Genomic DNA, 21,007 nt, shown 5'->3' on the forward strand with positions numbered 1-21,007 from the left:
TAAACACCAATTATGCTTAGTCTCTATATGTCTATAAAGATTAAAAATATAGTGGTTCAAGAATAGGTTATCTATCGTGATTACATAGGGTGAATAAGATGGTTAAAATTACCCACAAATTTTTCATGTCAATTAATACATAAACCTATGCTAGCATGGAAAGTTCTAAACCTCTATATTCATTGTCGCTTCAATAGAGATTAACAAACAATCTTAGATGTTAGCTACGCATCAAAGACGAATAAGCACAACCAAACTAGGAAATCATAAATCACCACACACAAAGGATTATAAAAAAATTAACTATTGAAATCCATAGATAAATCCGTTAGAACCCCATAACAATGATTAGTTCATAATCGAACTCATCGTCACCATGGGTACCAATGAAAACATGATAATAAATAATATAAGAGTACTAGGGTTCAAAGATAAATCGAAAACAAGCATCCGAAGTATCAACTATATCAAAGAATACAAAAGTCTTCTTCTCCGAGCCGTCTTGTGCTCTCTAGGTCTTCATATTGCTCTCCTTTTGCTCCTTCTTATTAAAAATGAATTATTATGGGTTTATATAGGCTGTTGGTCGACCTGGGATTTCGAACTCTCAAAATTGTACTCAAACCAGGATTCTGGCCCAGGCAACCCGCGCGGCCGCCCCGCATCTCCGCGCGGGCGCGCGTAACTTCTACCCACCTGGTGCGGCCACCCAGCTTCCCGCGCGGGCGCGTCGTGCCTCTGTACTTTGATTGCATTTTCTTGTTTTCGATGTAACTTGAGTTCCGCTCATCAGAATTTGATGATTCAACAGTCCACGCCAAGCTATCGAGATGCTCATCAACATGAACATGGCCTAGGCTTCCAATTATGATCTCTTTTCAGCATATTTCTTTGAAAAGCTCATTTATTCATCCAACTAATTCCTGCAATGCAATAACACAAAAAGACATAAAAAATACCAATAACTTGAGTCCAAAACACTAACTTAAGCCTATAATGAAGCATTCCAAGTAGATATAAAATCCACTTATCACACCCCCAAACTTGAATCGATGTTTGTCCTCAAGCATAAACAGACTTAAAACTACAAAACAACCTAATGCATAAATGCAACTACATGAATGCAACTAAATGATAATGCAATCGATCCCCTCAGAATAACCATAACCAAATGAATAATCCAATGCCTCTAAGAATGTAACGACTTTTAACAGAGTTTGAATAAACCCCACAAACCAACTCACAAACCAGAAACGTGCGTGTGTGGGATGCTCAACAGATATACTTTCGAAACTAGATCAATAATCATAACTTATCTATCATCGAAACAATCACAGGTTTATAAACAGAATAGACGTTAAACGCATAATGACTCACAACACCTCCTTTCTACTAGAGTTATACAAGGATTCATGCTATTATTGAACACATAACAAAGATGCTTATTTGACCGTGTAATGAGTGAGGTCCCAAAAGACTTATACAATAATACCCATGTAGCGAGCGTTAGCTTAGCGGATCCCAGACTATCAAAACCATAGGTCACTAGGCACAAAGTCCCCTAGAACTTAATAACTCGAGTATTAAAGAGCTCACTCTTGATCAATTATGCATAAACACATACTTTTTTTCTTTTTTTTTCAACAATTTCTGAATGAGTGTGTTTCGCTCCATATCATTCAACCCTAGACTACTCATAAAAATATGAGCCGGCTACTAGCCATTTGACGCCTAGCCTTATTCACAACTTGCAATGAAATCCAAGTTTTTCTCCAGTTTAAAATTCAGCGCTCCTACATCATTACAGAATACCAAAAATTCTAGATATAAACAAGTGATTAAATCTTAACAAATAAACAAATTTGATCATGATCTAGCTCAAAAGCAATCCTATAAGACTTGTGAAAAAAATTTATGACATGCAAATTAATTTATTAAGACTTAAACAACCCTCTATTCGTCATCACCATACTCCAATTAACATCAACTTATCAGATAGAAATAGCTCAACCTAAGGGATCATGTTATATGCATGCAAATGCAACTATATGAACTTACATAAAAACACAAATAAAATTGTCCTATATGAACAATCATGCAAAAATATGAATGAAATACACTAAACATGCAATATGAATCTATATGAATCTATATGGACATACACAAACTAATCCTTACATTATCACCCCTAAACTTAAAACTTTCAATGTCCTCACTGAAGGTAATAATAAGGATTTTAGGCATACCTAGTCGTCCGAAAAATCACCCTCCTCGGGTGGAGTATGAGGTGGCGGATACACAGAATCAACACCAAACACCGGCCAATTAACCTCAACACCAGTGGCTCGGAAAGTAGTGCCCAAAGCTTATGTCAAGTCGGCCGCAAAACAACTGTGCATGTCATGCATCGCATCCATGCGTCTGGCCAATATCCTGAACTGCGCATCGCCCAGCCCATAACCATCTCTGCCTCTTGCTGAACACATGAAGAACTAGCCTCTCCACGAGCAGCTCTCCAAGCTGCACGCTTAGTCGGAGAAGAACCACCAGCATAAGTCTGATCAGCTGGCTGGCCACCGGAAAAATGATCATAAGTGTAACCCAGACCCTTCTCATCAGATTTTCCTCCATACTGCTCCTGCATAACTGAGATCATGGAACTATCAATAGGAGCGCTCGGCATCTGCAACTGCTCCAACTCGGGCCAACGAACACCAACCGACACACAAAGTTTCGTCACAATAGAGGCATGAGGAATCGGCCCCGATGTCCTGCTTTGCAGAAACTGCAGTATATTCTGATATATCACCTGGCCGAGATCCACATACTTCTCATTCAAGATCCCCCAAAGTAGAATAGCACGATCAACAGTAACATCATGCTAATGCGAAGAAGGCATAATATTGGCACACACAAAAGTATTCCAAGCCCGAGCATAACTGTTCATGCATGCAGCCGAAAAAGTGAGCGGCTCATTCATGCCCTTCTTGCACTTCCACTGTGTTCCCGGAATACACAACTCAACAACAATATAATCAAGATCAAAATCCTCCCTCGACTTGTTCACCTAGTCCTCTTACGCTAGCTTTCTCACGGGTTGATTAATAACCATACGAATAGCCGCGGGATGATCATCCACCATCAACCCACGAACTGTAACACCACCAAATCCGGGGTCGGGGATTCGGGTTGTCACGAGTTCCATTTTCCTTATCAATACTTAATCTTAACAGTCAACCAGCTACTGCGTACTGTGACCCCACAATATACACACACACACCACAAGTTATAGTCTCAGAGATGAATACCAAAAATAACACAAGTCATTCTATTCCACAATTATAAACCATTACACCTTAAAAAGGGTTTCTGAATAATTTACATATTCTTTGCCATTATTACAATTCATAAATATACATAAGTCTGGTATATCAAAAGTTGAAAGCCTAGCCTATTGGTAGATCATACCTCAGCTACAACGGCATCAACGCCTACAGGAAACTGGGGAACGTTTCCTATCCGCTCACGAATTGAAAGCTTATTCTGTTCATCTTGTCTATCTGTTGTTGTGTGATGAAAGAAGAAAGCAAGGGTGAGCAACAAGCCCACCAAAATAATATGTATAATAATTAACAATATATGAGCATTCTCATAGTACTAATGAAAGTCTTCGTCAAGAAGAAATGAACCAAACTGATATTCTTACGCGACCAAGTCGCAAAATATTCAGTATATATATACACATATACTTTTCACAATCTTTGAAATCCTCTGACATGTATAATATACACAGAGTTCCATTTTATAACTGTATAAAAATATCGTTGCAAGGTGATCTCATATATCTAACCTTGTCTCAACGTTTTTCTGAAAATCTTTGACATGCACAAGATAATCATTTACTAGATATAAGTTTAAAAGATGAAGTTACAAGATACTCCAATATACTTATATCTTTTCCGAATACTACTTGAACTACCACCGTTCAAGGTATAATCCGTTTCAAAAGTTCATCACATAGATGAGACTACAAGATAAGATTTGAATAGATTCAATCCTTGAAATATCATTATAAATAATGAAGTTACGAGATACTTCATTAAGTCCCGATATATATATACACCTATATATATATTTCATACATTCCTTGAAAACCTCTGTTATGAAAATTATAAACAGAGTTGTAATATCCAATGAATTTGGAAAGGAAAAAACCTTGGCATAAACCTGATATCTTGCTGATCGGGCAAAGATACCAATAAGTAACCTTTTCTACAAGTAGATGGAAGAATTCCCCACTGGTCATCACCCTGGCCGCAATAGGACCTTATGCTGGACTGCCACTAAGCCACTTACGCATTTGATGGACTCCCACTGAGCCACTTACACTTTCATGGACGCCCACTGAGCCCATGTTGCTTATGCCGACTCAATAGATGGACTTACTTCCCGAACGTTGGGTAAGTAATCAATTCATTTATCAAAACAGCAACCCCGTTGCGAATATAAAATACACCACAGAGCCGGATCCCTCAGGTTTTGAGGGAGTATTTAAATCCCCTTTAAAAGGAAGATCTTAAATATAAAAATGAGTTTTGGGATCCGCTCTAACTTTTAAAATCATTTTGAAGACTCGAAAACATTTTTAAGAATGTTTGGAGTAATGCTGATTTAATGAAATAAATCAGTCCCAATATATTAGAAAATATCCGAATATTATTATTTAAATAATATTCCCATTAGGATAATCTCTATAAAAATAATTTGAAGTAGAAGTTTTAAAACTCGTACTTGAAATAAATATTAAATAACCAAAGATATACTTATACGAAAGTACTATCTTCACCTGAATAATCGAAAATACGTTTGATTATCGAAACATTATTCTTTAATAAAATAAAGAATATTATTTAGTAAATAATCGGAGTCATAAGTCCTCGAATGAATATTCAAAATAATACTCATTACATAGAATAAATAGAGTCATAAGTCCTCGAATGAATATTTAAAGTAATATTCATTAAATAAAATAAACCGAGTCATATGTCCTCGAATGAATATTCCAAATAATATTCATTAAATAAAATAAAGTTATCGAATAAACCTTATTCGATTAATAGTTTTGAAAACTATATCTATATATATATAAATATATATATATATATATATATATATATATATATTATACTCGGGAACATCGACTCCCGGTTTAGAAAATATTCACCTTTGGGTCCCCTATACTAAGGGTATACGCAACTACTGCTTATTTCTAGCATAGGTATTATGCAACTTATAAGCAATTGAATCAACAATTAGATATCAAGATTATGAAATAGACATGCATATATACCATATCAGCATGCTCCAATATATCACAAAATTTACTAATAACAATCATGCACTTATCACAAGATAATGCATATACATATATTTATATCACAACAACGGTATAACGGGTAGAAAACTTGCCTGAGCGACTGGGGGTGGTAAAATTCCTGGGATGAGTCCGGTAATCTATAAATCACATATAAGTTGGAATTAAACCAAAGTCGCTTATGAATCTATACTTTAACCAATTAAACCCTAACGTTCGCTTTTGCGCTTCACGATTCACTTAGGTCGCTCGAGTACCCTCGGCTCCACCATTTTTAATAATTTAACCATTAAGAGTTTTAAGGCGATTCTTTCGCGAGTACCCTACCAACTGCCTAATCCACTTTACATAATTGTTTCATAATCCAATTAGTCATTTAAGGGCCTTAACCAAGGTTTCAAAGTAAGGCGAGGGGTAAGGGTTCGGTCGCGAAACGCCGTTACTTAAAACAGTCGTTTCTCCTAAACCGTACATCGGATTTAAGCGAACCATATATCAAAACGAAGCTCGTAACATGAAATATCTAATCATGGCAATGGTCCAAACCTAACAGTGAGTTCACGGGTCCTGATGTTAAGAACAAAAGCAGTCTAAGGTAAATCGGGCATTACGACGGCTATGTTTACGCGATTACCAAATTTGTACAACTCCAAATCAATCCACAATCAATCCCACAATCATTATTACAACCAAATTCCATCCATACTATACTAAAACAGCCCCAAAATCTCAAGATTTCCAATTTATACTACTCTCAATCATGAACTAAAAGCTTATACTTAAGTTTCATTAACTATAAACAAGATTCAATCATCCAAATTGCTACAAACCCAACCAAACTTTAAACACACAAGCATCATGCTTCTCATGAACTATATTAATCAAAACCACTCCTAAATATTCAAAGTAAAACTAGGGTTTGAAGTTTTATACCTTCCTTGAAGCTTTTAATCCATGAAAGATCCTTGGAATGCCCATGGAAGCCTTTATCTATGCTTAAGCTACCTTGACCTTACAAATAAAATCAAAAATCAAAAATTTGTTCTTGAAAGTTACTATTCACCCTAAACTAAGATGATTTGTTTGAGATAGAAAACCTTTGATTCAAGCACTCAAACTACTTGCTCTTCTTAGTTATGAAATATAGGATCCAAAGAAACAAACCTCTTGAATTATGATTGAGTGGAGCTTGGTTTGGAAATTTTTCTTTTTTTTTTCTTCAAAAAACCGTGAGCAAGGAGATGGGGGGAAGAGAAATGAATGTGTTTGCTTGGTTGCTTTGTTTTTGTTGTTAATTAACCTTTTACCATGGTAAAATTTGTGTGGCTTATAATCAACCAACAATTCCTTCCCATTGTGTCATGCTTATGTCATCCTCTTATATCATCTTGCCACACTTGTCTTCTTCTTGTTGGTGTGATGACATCATCATCACTAACCTCTTTGATTAACTCCTAATTACTTGGCTAATGATCGCTGATCTATTATACGGTTCGCTTAAATTTCATTTTCGTTTATCGTTTGAGGGATCATACCCGGGATCTTATTACTTGGGTTCCCTTAACCTTTCTCAATACATTATATTCCTTTTATGATCCTCTCTTATAATCCTTGAATTTAAATCATTTTTATCCTGTTACCTTATACTCAATTCTTTCGGTATATGGTGGATTTTCGGGAAAAATCAAAGTGTTCGAATTTGGATTCTGACGATCTTTACATACACTTATATACCATATAGAGTACTAATAAGATCTCAGAATAACAATAAAAGAACCCCTACAAAGTGTGGTATGAAAAGTTTTCTTATTCAGTATAATCAGCAAAATCACTATTCATAAGGGTTACAAAAAGTCCAAAATTTTGGGGTTATTACACGAACCACAGAAAATCCATTCCTGTCCCCCCTTGCATTCGCATAAAGCTCCCTAATAATGCTTATTAGGACAATAACAGGAACCTCGCAGAAATTTTGCCAACCCAACTCCGGAACCATCTCCAAAAGCTTTCCATCTCTCGCAGTGGGTAAGAAACCCCTCTCCTTCGCAATTGATTTGGACATCAATCTCGTAAACTCAGCTTATGCCTCCGGAGAAGAAAATCTAGCCACCACACCACTCATGCTAGAATCCTCGGTAGCCGAGGGATGAGTGCTACTACTCCCAGCGGTTCTTGCTCTTTTGGGTGCCATTAGAACAATAGAGAGAGATGTTGTGTGTAAGTAGTGTATAGGAAAAGCTAGGGTTTTGAAATTGGAATAGATGTGTGCGAGATTTTTATGTAGGATGTATATATATAGGGTAGATATGGGTTTGGGTTAGGAGTGTTTAGGAATAAGAATTAGGGTAGGATTAGGGTAAAATTCGGCTGGGTTTTGTTTTTGTTTTAATTTTTCTGTTTTTTCTTTTTTTTTCTTCCAGACCTTCCGCGCGGCCACCCCGCTCTCCCGCGCGGGCGCGCCGTGTTTCTGCCATTTCCGCGCGGGCGCGCCGTGTTCCTAGAAAAAATTATATGTTTTTCCTTATCGAACATACTATACAACAAACATGGGTTGCCTCCCACGAAGCGCTTGGTTTACGTCACTAGCTTGACGTGAATCTTCGAATCAAGTTGTTGAAAGAACGACGCTCACCACCTCGCGGTTCACCATATCTCCATAATAATGCTTAAATCTCTGCCCATTCACCTTGAACGCTTGATCCGGATGCATGTCAAAAATATCCACAGCTCCATGCGGAAACATAGTTTTGACCGTGAATGGCCCTGACCACCTGGTCTTAAGTTTTCCCGGAAAAAGTCGGAGATGAGAGTTGTACAATAGATACTTCTGATCGGGCACAAAAGACTTGCGCACTAATCTCCTATCATGCCATCTCTTGACTTTCTCCTTGTACACCTTGTTAATCTCATAAGCCTGTAGTCGAAACTCCTCGAGTTCAATAAGTTGAATCATTCTTTTCTCTCCAACAACTTCCATGTCAAGATTTAGCTTCTTTAAAACCCAATATGCTTTATGCTCTAACTCCGCAGGCAAATGACACGCCTTCCCATACACCAACTAGAAAGGAGACATACTAATAGGAGTCTTGAATGTTGTTCAATATGCCCAAACAGCTTTATCTAGCTTCAAAGACCAATCTTTTCATGATGGACTCACCACCTTTTCCAAGATACGTTTAATCTCCCGATTAGACACTTCAGCTTGCCCATTAGTTTGAGGATGGTAAGCTGTGGCAACACGATGATTCACGTGATACTTTTCCATCAATGCAGTGAACTTGCAATTGCAGAAATGCAATCCCTCGTCACTGATTATAACTCTTGGAGTGCCGAAACGCGTGAATATCTTCTTATGAAGGAAGTTAATCACCACCTTAGCATCATTGGTTGGTAACGCTTTAACCTCGACCCATTTGGACACATAATCAACCGCCAACAGAATATACTGATTGTTGCATGACGAGACAAATGGCCCCATGAAGTCGATTCCCCAAATATCGAAAATCTCAACTTCGAGCATCACATTAAGAGGCATCTCGTGTCTCTTGGATATATTACCAACTTGTTGGCTGCGATCCCATCTCAAAACGAACTGATGAGCATCCTTAAATAAAGTAGGCCAGAAAATCCTGCTTGAAGGATAAGGGCAGCTATCTTCTCTCCACCATAATGTCCACCATACACAGTAGAATGACAGTCTCGTAAGATTCCCTCCGTCTCACTATATAGAATACATCGCCAGATAATCTGGTCAGCTCTCTGTCTAAACAAGAACGGCTCATCCCATCGATACCACTTCACCTCATGTAGAAACTTCTTCCTTTGAGCATAAGAGAGTTATGGGGGAGTGACATTACTCACCAGATAGTTCACAATATCTGCAAACCATGGTTCTTCTTCTTCCACCCCAAAAAGTTGCTCATCAGGGAAAGATTCATTGATCAACATCTTATCCTTTGAAGCTTTACCTTGATCTTCCAAGCATGATAGATGATCTGTTACCTGATTCTCTGTACCTTTCCGATCCTTGATTTCTAGCTCGAATTCTTGAAGTAAGAGAATCCATCAAATCAACTGAGGTTTTGAATCTTTCTTCGAGACCAGATATCGAATAGCCGCATGATCAGTGTAAACTGTCACCTTTGTCCCAAGCAAATAAGATCGAAATTTCTCAAAACCATAGACAATTGCCAGCAACTCCTTCTATGTAGTAGTGTAATTCAGCTGAGCACCATCAAGGGTTTTACTAGAATAGTAAACCACATGAAAAATGTTCTGCTTTCTCTGGCCAATAACTGCTCCAACTGCATAGTCACTAGCATCACACATCATCTTGAAGGGCTCATTCCAATCAGGTGCAGTAATCACAGGTGCTGTAGTCAAACTCTTCTTCAAGCTCTCAAAAGCAGCTATACATTCTTCATTGAATTTAAAGGGAACATCCTTCTCTAACGGATTGCATAAAGGCTTAGAGATTTTGGAGAAATCTTTGATGAATCACCGATAAAAACCCGCATGACCAAGAAAACTGCGGACTCCTTTAACTGAGATTGGAGGAGGAAGATTTTCAATGACCCCCACCTTGGCTTTATCCACTTCAAGACCCTTGCTAGATACCTTGTGCGCAAGAATGATACCCTGTTGCACCATGAAGTGATATTTTTCCCAATTGAGCACCAGATTGGTCTCAACACATCTTTTCAGTACCAACCCAAGATTGTGCAAGAATTCGTCATAAGAAGTTCCGAACATGGAAAAGTCATCCATGAACACCTCCACATTAGTGCCAATCATATATGAGAAAATGGCCATCATGCATCTCTAAAAAAGTAGCAGGCGCACCACAAAGACCGAAAGAGACTCGAATATTCTGGAGCAATGCAAATCTGATTATATCCCGAATATTCATCCAGAAGACAATAGTACTGGTGACCAGCCAACCTGTCAAGCATATGATCAATGAATGGAAGCGGGAAATGATCTTTCCTTGTGGCTTTATTTAGCTTTCGATAATCCATGCATACTCTACATCCTGTAACTGTCTGAGTAGGGATGAGCTCATTCTTCTCATTAGTTACAACGGTAATGCCTCCTTTCTTAGGCATACACTGCACCGGGCTCACCCACGAACTATCAAATATAGGATAAATGATTCCTACATCTAGCCATTTAAGAATTTCTTTCTTCACAACCTCCTTCATTATTGGATTTAGACTCCTTTGTTGCTCAACAGTTGGCTTGCTTCCTTCCTCAAGCAGAATTTTATGCATGCAATAAGAAGGGTTGATTCCCTTGATATCTGCTATAGTCCATCCAATTGCTGATTTAAACTCTCTCAGAATTCTCAAGAGCTTGTCTTCATCACTTTCTAAAAGGTTAGATGCAATAATAACAGGAAAGGTAGATGCATCACCTAAAAATGCATACCTCAAATGATCAGGCAGTGGTTTGAGCTCAAGTGTAAGATCTTCTTCAATAGATGGCTTAAGACGCTTTGGAGAATTTTTCAGCTCTTCCAATCCAAGAGACTCGAATGGCAAGTCCAACTTCCTCTTCCATGGGAATGCATTCAAATACTACATATGCTCTTCCCCTTCTTCATCTTCACTATCAAAATCCCTCATTAAGGCTCTTTTTAAGGCGTCTGTCCTTAGCAAGTGATCAAGCTCCGAAGTCACTACGGAGTCGACTAACTCCACTTTAAAGCACTTCTCTTCATTAGTAGGGAATTTTATTGTATTGAATACATTGAACGTGACATCCTGACCTTGAAATCTCATGGTAAGTTCACCTTTTCGCACATCGATAAGAGTTCGGCCCGGAGCTAAGAATGGTCTTCCCAAGATAATGGGAATCTTCTTATCTTCCTCAAAGTCTAGAATGACAAAATCAACAGGGAAGATGAGTTTATCCACCTTAACCAATATATCCTCCATTACTCCTCGCGAATAAGTGATGGAATGATCAGCCAACTGCAAAGACATGTTCACAGGTTTTGGATCAGGTAGACCAAGTTTCTTGAAAACGGATAAGGGCATCAGATTGATGCTAGCTCCCAAGTCACACAAAAACTTGTCGAATGACAGATTTCCAATGGTGCAAGGTATCTTGAAGCTTCCTGGATCCTTAAGCTTAGGAGGTAGTTTTTGTTGCAGCACAACACTGCACTCTTCCGTTAGAGCAACGGTTTCCAACTCTTCAAGTTTTAGCTTCTGAGATAGAATACCCTTCATGAACTTTACATAGCTTGGCATCTGTTCTAGAGCTTCGGCGCAAGGTATGTTAATGTGCAACTTCTTGAAAACCTCCAGAAACTTAGAAAATTACTTATCGAACTTCTGCTTCTAAAGCCTTTTAGGATATGGTGGAGGTGGGTAGACCTATTTATCCCCTGTAGTACCCTCAGGAGGATTGCTTGCAACAGCTTTCTTCTTCGGTTTTACCTCGGCATCCTTCTGCACAACTTTTTCAACTACAATCTCATTTTTTGGAATTGGCAAAGGTGCAGATGCACCTGCATTCTGAACAGAATCTCTAGAATCTTCATTTTGCTGAATGTGGGGGCTCGTGACCTTTCCAGATATCAATGTGATTTCCTTCAACTGCTCCTTGACTTCCCTCTTTCCTGGATTAGCTTCGGTATCACTAGGAAGAGTTCCTAGTTGACGGTTCAACAAAGCATTGGCAATTGCCCTATTTGATTCTCCAGAGTCTTGGGAGAAACTGATTGGCTCTTGCACATCATCCTCAACTTTTCCAATTCAGATTTTTCATTAGTAGATTAACCGACATTTCCATGCGGTTGTTGTTGAAGTTGGAGTTGTTGTCTTGGTGCATACTATTGTTGAAAACCAGGAGGGTTGAATTGCTTTGCTCCAAACTGCTGATAAGGTTGTTTTACCGCATTCTGATTATTGCTCCAGGTGAAGTTAGGATGATTGCGGTTATTAGGATGATAAATGGCAGGAACTGGTTGCTACGACCTCTATAAGTTGCTCACAAAATGAGCTGATTCACTAGATATAGCACACCGCGCTGTCTCATTCGCACCTGCACACAACTCACAAACACTTGTGATCTGATTAACTCCATAGTTAGCAAAATAATCCACTTTTATCGTTAACGCCTTTAGCTGAGCAGCTATAGCCGTAGTTGTATCCACCTCCAGAATTCCTGCTACCTTGCCTTGAGGCAGTCTCTGAGTTGGATTCTGATATTCACTAGCAGCCATCAATTCAATTAGCTCATAAACTTCATTATAGCTCCTAGACCATAAGGCTCCACCTGATGCTGCATCGAGCATGGGTCTGGACTGCGCTCCCAACCCATTATAAAAGCAATTGATGATCATCCAATCAGGATTTCCATGATGAGGACACTTCATAAGCATCTCCTTGTATCGCTCCCAAGCTTCACATAAAGATTCTCCCGATTGCTGCACAAATTGAGTAAGAGCATTCCTGATTGCAGTTGTTTTTGCCATAGGGAAGTATTTAGTAAGAAACTTTTGAGAAAGATCCTCCTAAGTAGTGATAGAACCTGCTGGTAGAGAATGCAACCATCACTTAGCTTTATCCCTCAAAGAGAATAGGAAAAGCCTCATTCACAACATCTTCAGAAACACTGTTGAACTTGAAAGAGTCGCAGATCTCGATTAAATCTCTAATTTGCATGTTGGGATCTTCTGTTGGAGAACCCCCAAACTAGACTAAATTGTGCACCATTTGAATCATGCTAGACTTGATATCAAAAGTATTAGCCGCAATGGCTGGTCTGACAATGCTAGACTGAATGTCATTGATCTTCTGCTGAGAATAATCCATCAAAGCTTTCAGATTCGCTGCTGGTTCTCCCATTGTAATAAAAACTTCTTCTTCAACTTTTTCCTCTTCTTCAAAAACTTCTTCTACTTCGTCCAGTGTTTCCTTACGAGATTGAGAACGCATTCGCATACACGCTATCTAGAGTACCTGAAACATAAACAAAGTAAACAAGTGAGTAAAATATCTGAGTCACTGAACTTTAACGACCACTGATGTCAAAGACATAAACTAAATTTAACACTGGTCTTCCCGGCAGTGACGCTAAAAACTTGTTCACACTAAAACACAAGCGAAAATACACGCAATCGCATGTGATCACAAGTATGTAAAATATAAGTCAAGTTCGTTCCCATAGGGACTGGTTTAGGTTAAGTTCAGAGTATGCACCTATGCAATAATGTATGATTATCGTTCAATGCTAAGAAAAATAACAATTTAAGTTTTGATTTAACTAAGAGATTATACTAAATAGCATTAACCAAGAGAATTAAGATTGAATTACTTATGTGAGAATAAACATGGGATTCTAACTTCATTAAATACTTCATTCAAAGTTATGTTCTTTAACCCTAACATGTGATGGTGATGACAACTAATCAGATAACACGAAATTAGTATACGCTAACTTTCATTATACATATACCCTACTATCAAACATCCACAATTAAGATAGAAGTTGAATAGACACCAATTATGCTTAGTCCCTATATTTCTATATAGATTGAAAATATAATGGTTTAAGAACAGGTTATCTATCGTGATTACATAGGGTGAATAAGATGGTTAAAATTACCCATGAATTATGCATGTCAATTCATCATAAACCTATGCTAGCATGGAAAGTTCTAAACCTCTATATTCACTGTCGCTTCAATAGAGATTAACAAACAATCTTAGATGTCAGCTACGCATCAAAGACGAATAAGCACAACCAAACTAGGAAATCATAAACCACCACACACAAAGGATTATAAAATAATTAACTATTGAAATCCATAGATAAATCCATTAGAACCCCGTGACAATGATTAGTTAATAATCGAACTCATCATCACCATGGGTTCCAATGAAAACATGATAATAAACAATATAAGAGTATTAGGGTACAAAGACAAATCGAAAACAAGCATCCGAAATATCAACTATATCGAAGAATACAAAAGTCTTCTTCACCGTAGCCATCTTGTGCTCTCTAGGTCTTCGTATTGCTCTCCCTTGGCTCCTTATTAAAAATGAATTATTATGGGTTTATATAGGCTTTTGGTCGACCTGGGATTTCGAACTCTCAAAATCGTACTCAAAACAAGATTCTGGCCCAGGTAACTCGCTCGGCCGCCCCGCATCTCCGCACGGGCGCGCACAACTTTTTCCCACCTGGCGCGACCGCCCCGCTTCCCGTGCGGGCGCGCCGTCCCTCTATACTTTGATTGCATTTTCTTGTTTTGGCTGTAACTTGTGTTCCGCTCGTCTGAATTTGAAGATTCAACAGTCCACGCGAAGCTATCGAGATTATCTTCAACATGACATGGCCTAGGCTTTCAATTCTGATCTCTTTTCAGCATATTTCTTTGAAAATCTCATTTATTCATCCAACTAATGCCTGCAATGCAATAATACAAAAACACATCAAAAATACCAATAACTTGAGTCCAAAATAACAACTTAAGCCTGTAATGAAGCGTTACATGTAGATATAAAATCCACTTATCACCTAAACAATACTTACAACAATCTATATAATTTTAAAGTCTTACTTTTCAAGAAATTACAGTTTATACATTCTGTACTTCTTCAGAAAACTTATGGTTATGTTTCACTCATTTTATCGATGTTACGCGCGCGACTCGGGTTTTGTTTTTGCTCTAAATCATTAAACAACAATAAAAAATCACCGTACCATCATCTTAACACTTACTCCTCTCAAGAACATCATGTTCTTCAGGCCACAATAACAACCTTAGTAACTAACTAACTATTATCAAAAAATAACAAATCAACCATCAAAACTAGGTTTACAACTAAGATCCATAATCTTCTTGAAACTTAAACCTTAAAAAAAGTTCGGGTAAGGATTTATACCTTTCTTGAAAGCTTGGAATGTGTTATTCTTGATGGATGAATCTTTGGGAGGCTTGGGTGTGCTTAAGGATCCTAAATCATGCCATGAAAATCAAGAAATCAAGAAGTGTTATTATTTGGCACTATTCATCATCACTTTCATGGAATTATTTACCTATACAAACCTTAATGAAATGCTATCAAAAATTTATCTTACCTTAGTTTAATATGTAGGAATCTTAGGAATTAATTGGAGAATTTTTCCATGGCTTGAAGATGAGTTTTGAATTTTGATTTCTGCCCTATTCTTGAAATGGCCGAATGGTGCTTGCAAGAGAGAGAAGAGAGAAAATTTTCATGCTTGACTTGGTTGCTTCTTGAAATTGTGATGTAATCTTTAGTAAATATTCCTATGATTTGTAATTCTATCAATATCTTCCTAGCTTGCTAATTTTCAAAGCTATGTTACTAGCTTAGGTACTTCAATTACTTTTCATTCTACTATTTGCTAGCTAGGTTATTTTGCTCTCTAGTTTGGTTACTATTTGGTTGCTAATCTTTGGCTACTACCTTACTAGTTAGTTTGCATGGTTTTGCATGGCTTGATACATTTTATTTATTCGCTTACATATTCGCTTGGTCTCTTATTAGTTTTAGTAATAAATCTTTGTAAGCAGTTCGCGGGGTAAATCATTTCTTATACGTCCTTTACGCTTTGAAGCATTGTACTTGGGTTTTAATTTGTAGGATTTTAGATTCGTAATTATATTGTGATTCTCGTATTCCTCGATGGTTCGTAGATATGGTCGTTTTATAAAGTTCATTTTCTTCGAAAACTAATGTCATTTACATACACTCATCTGGTATGTATAATCACGTTATCGACCTGGAAACTAAATTTCCCATGTATAACATAGCGTGGGCTAATATGTTTTCCCCGATTTTTAGGGTTACTATTCATCAAACGTTTTACAAAGTCTCAAATATTCGAGTTATTACTGTCTTCCCCTCTAAAAAGGATTCCGTCCTGGAATCAAATAAAAAACTGGTGGGGATATATTTCCTTCATCGCGTCCTCTAGTTCCCAAGTTGAATCTTCAACATTTTGGTTTCTCCACAAGATTCTGACCAGCTTGAAAGACTTGTTCCTCAGCACTTGTTCCTTCTGGTCCATTACTCTCATTGGTTGCTCAACGTAAGTCAGGTCTGGTTGTAAGTCTATCTGTTCATACTCTATCACATGTCGCGCATCGACATGGTACTTCCTTAGCATTGAAACATGGAACACATTGTGCACTTGTTGCAGATTAGGAGGCAAGGTGAGCTCGTAAGCTAGAGGTCCTATCCTCCTCAAGATCTCAAAAGTATTTATGAATCTGGGGCTCAGTTTCCCTTTCTTCTCAAATCTCATCACTCCTTTCCACGAAGATATCTTCAACAACACCGAATATCCCACTTCATACTCTTTATCTTTCCTGGTATAGTTAGCGTACTTCTTCTTTCTGTCTTGAGCCGTTACCATCCTCTTTTTGATGAGTGCCACTGTCTTTCGGGTCTGCTTGAACAACTCGGGTCCTAGAATCTTATGTTCTCCAACTTCATCCCAACATAAGGGAGAGCGGAATTTTCTTCCATAAAGAGCTTCATATAGGGGCATTCCTATGCTAGCTTGATAGCTATTGTTATAGGAAAACTCGATCAGGGGTAAGTAGTCATTCCAATTTCCTTTAAAGTCAATGGCACATACCCTCGACATATCTTCTAGGGTCTGGATAGTCCTTTCGCTTTGCCTATCTATTTGCGGGTGGTAAGAGGTACTCATATTCAGTCTGTTGCCTACACATTCTTGGAAACTTCTCTAAAATTGGGAGTTAAACTATGGGTCCCTATCTGACACTATGGCAAGGAGAACCCCGTGCCTCACTACGATCTCTCTCTGGTAAATATCCACTAGCTTGTCTACGGTGTACCTTTCGTTAATTGGAAGGAAGTGCGTGGAATTGGTCAATCTATTTATGATAACCCATATGGCATCGTGATTGGTTTTAGTCCTTGGTAGGCCTGTCACAAAATCTATGGCTATATGCTCCCATTTCCATTCCGGAATTTCCAGGGGCCGTAATAGTCCACTTGTCGCTGATGTTCATCCTTTACTCTCTGACACGTCAATCATTTATTGACCTACTCTACTACAACTCTCTTTATTTCAGGCCACCAATAATATTCCTTTAGGTCATGGTATATTTTTATACTTCCTGGGTGGATTGAATATCTGGAGCTGTTCCCTTCGTGCAACAGCTCGTCCTTTAGTTCTTGCACATTTGGAACCCGAATCCGGGATGCATATCTCATGATCCCTCTCTCATCTTTCTCGCATCTGACCTCCTCACCGATCAATGTTTCTCTTTCTTCATTCATTTTTTTCCTGACACACTCGAATTTTCTCAGCTAGTTCCGGTACTAACCTGATTTCAAATAGTCCTTCTGATCCTTTACCGGTTATTTTCATGTCGATCTCCATCCTCTCAAATTCCTTAACTAACACCTCAGATGTCATTATCATCTTGAGTCTCTCTTTCCTACTGAGGGCATCATCCACTACATTGGCTTTACCCGGGTGATACGGGATTTCATAATCATAGTCCTTAATTAGCTCTAGTCATCTCCTATTTCTCATGTTTAATTCTTTCTGAGTAAAAATATACTTGAGGCTCTTATGGTATGTGTAAATCTCGCATTTTCCCCGTACATGTAGTGTCTCCAGATTTTCATGGCAAACTCTATGGCTGCTAATTCTAGGTCGTGGGTAGGGTACCTTATCTCATATTCCTTCAAATGCCGAGAGGCATATGCAATAACCTTTCCGTGTTGCATGAGCACATATCCTAGCCCCTTGTGTGAGGCATCACAATATATCACAAACTCTCCCTTTCCATCGGGGAGAGCGAGTACTGGTGTTGACACCAGTCTCTTTTTCAGCTCTTAAAATCTTTCCTCACATTTCTCTGTCCATATAAACTTCTCCGTTTTCTGGGTTAGTCTAGTAAATGGGTCGGCTATCTTGGCAAAGTCTTGCACGAATCTCCTGTAATATCCTGCTAAGCCCATAAAACTCCTAACCTCGGTTGGGGTACTCACTCTTTGCCAATTGGATACCGCCCCTCTATCTTGGTGAGGTCGACTAAAACTCCTTTGCTACTCACCACATTCCCTAAGAACTGAACTTCCTTTAACCAAAACTCACATTTTGAGAACTTGGCATACAAATTCTCATTCCTCAAGATTTCTAAGACTATCCTCAAATATTTTGCGTGTTCTTGCTCCGCCTTTGAGTAGATTAGAATGTCATCTATGAAGACTATGACGCATATGTCCAGGTACTTCTTGAACACTCTGTTCATCAAATACATAAAGGTTGTGGGTGCATTGGTTAATCCGAATGAGATGACTAAGAATTCATAATGTCCATACCTAGTACGAAAAGCAGTCTTTGGTATATCTTCGGATTTGATTTTCAACTGGTGATATCCTGTCCTCAAGTTATTTTGGAAAAATGGACAACACCCTTGAGCTAGTCGAATAGGTCGGCAATCCTAGGGAGAAGGTATCTATTCTTTATGGTTAGCTTGTTCAACTCTCGGTAATCTATGCATAATCTCATACTACCATCCTTCTTCTTTACAAAAAGCATCGATGCACCCCATGGTGACACACTGTGTCTTATCATCCCGTTGTCCTACAACTCCTGTAGTTGAGAAGCTAGTTCCTTTATATTAACTGGGGCTAGTTTATATGGGGCCTTAGATACCGGTATCGTTCCTGATGCTAATTCTATAGCGAATTTTATTTCTCTGTCGGGTGGCAACCCTGGTAAGTTCTCCGGAAACATATCCTCGAATTCGTTTACTACGGGTATATCCTGCATATTGGGAACTTCCTTCTTAGTATCCATCACATAAGCCAAGTAGGCCTCATTACCTTTCTTTAACAATCTCTTAGCCTGAATCATAGTTAGAAATTTCTGGGTCTGTCATTGACCTTTAAACACTATCTCATTGTCATCTTGCACTCTTATTCTTACTTTTTTTTTCTCATAATCTATCTGCACTCCGTTACTGGATAACCAGTCCATTACTAGGATCACATCAAATTTTCCTAACATAAATATGATTAAGTCAACCTCAAAGACTTTCCATTCTAGTTTCAATTTGCACCTAGGGTGTATTTGATTAACATGAATAATTTCTCGATTTGCTATTTTTACTTGTAATACCTCATGTAAAGGTACTGCATTAAGATTCAACTTCTTAGAAAATTTTTGAGATATAAATGACTTGGTCACTCCGGAATCAAATAAGACATTTGCACGTTCGGAATTTAATAAAAGGGTACTTTCTATCACATCAGTGTTCCGTACAGCATCCTGAACGGTTATGTTGAAATTCCTAGCAGTTGGGGGTCGGTTGGAAGCGCCTCTGGTCATACCTGAAACCAGTGGCCTGTTGGTAGGGTAATCCTTCCTTACGTGCCCTATCTTTCCACACTGCAAACATGTCATTCCTGGCTATGTGCAACTTGGGGAAAGGTGTCCTGGTTGGTTGCACTTGAAGCACTTCAGAGGGGCTCTCTCCTGGACACACACTCTGAGGTATGTCTTTCTACAGGTTCGACACTCTGGCATAAGGGCGCGGGGTTGACTGTGAAATGTCACCCTATATTGTCCGCCACCCTGGCCAACCCTCTCACTAGGGGCCTTCCTAAATCCGGGGCCCCTCGCAGGTTGTGACATCACTCCCCTGACGAACCTGCTCGGAAGGCTTCTATTTTCGGTTCCTCCTCCTTGACTTCCTATCTTCCTTTTCCTACTTTCCTTCTCTTTCAAACTCTGCTCACTACCTACTTCAATAATCGAGGCCTTCTGCACTAAGGTGGTATAATCCGTCAACTCTGACATTGCTACTCGGTTCAGGATCCACTGTTTCAGACCAAGCTGAAACCTTCGTGCCTTCTTCTCTTCGGTATTCATGAACTCTGGTACAAATCGTGACAGCTCAGTAAACTTGGCCTCGTACTCCACCACCGTCATTATATCCTGTTTCAGCTCTAGAAACTTGATCTCTATCCAAGTCTCCATAAACCTAGGGAAATACTTGTCTAAGAACAACCGTGTAAATCTATCCCAAGGGATCACAGCGTCAGTCTCGAGGTTACGCTTGGACTCCCACCAGTAGTTAGCTTCCCCCTTCAGCATGTAAGAGGTGAAGATGGTCTTGTGTTATTCTTCAACACCTAGTATCTTGAAAGACTTCTCTATCTCCTTGAGCCAGGCCCGTGATGATTGGATTTTATATCTGCTTGAAATGCTTCATTACAGGCTTAAGTTGGTGTTTTGAACTCAATTTATTGGTATTTTTTATGTGTTTTTGTGTTATTGCATTTCAGGCATCAGTTAAAGGAAGAAAGAAGCTTTTCAAAGAATTATGCTGAAAACAGATCATAATTAGAAGCCTAGGACATTCTCAAGTTGTAGATAATCTCGTTAGCTTCGCGTGGGCAGTTGAATCGCCTAATTCTGACGAGCAGAACTCAAGATACGGCCAAAAGTAGAAATGTCAGAAATTTTCCAGAAGACCAGCGCGGCTGCGCCGCTGAAATTACTATTCCAGCACGGACACGGCCGAAAATAGCGCGCCCGCGCCCTGTTTCTGCACTAGAATCCTGATTTTAGTCGAAATTGAAGATTTTGAGAGTC

General features: G+C 38.7%; 1 protein-coding gene and 1 non-coding gene across 2 annotated transcripts; one reads left to right on the forward strand and one right to left on the reverse strand.

Moving 5' to 3' along the window:
• Positions 1-7,979: 7,979 nt before the first annotated feature.
• Positions 7,980-8,351, reverse strand: LOC141685680 (uncharacterized). Its single transcript, XM_074490769.1, has one exon. The coding sequence runs from the start codon at positions 8,349-8,351 to the stop codon at positions 7,980-7,982; it is 372 nt and encodes a 123-aa protein (XP_074346870.1).
• A 4,384-nt stretch (positions 8,352-12,735) lies between these two features.
• LOC141688487 (small nucleolar RNA R71) lies at positions 12,736-12,842 on the forward strand. The gene has a single exon (XR_012561928.1). It is a non-coding gene; the product is annotated as a small nucleolar RNA R71 (small nucleolar RNA).
• The last annotated feature ends 8,165 nt before the right edge of the window (positions 12,843-21,007 follow it).

This window comes from Apium graveolens, chromosome 9 (assembly GCF_009905375.1).
Source record: "Apium graveolens cultivar Ventura chromosome 9, ASM990537v1, whole genome shotgun sequence".
NCBI classification, from domain to species: Eukaryota; Viridiplantae; Streptophyta; class Magnoliopsida; order Apiales; family Apiaceae; genus Apium; species Apium graveolens.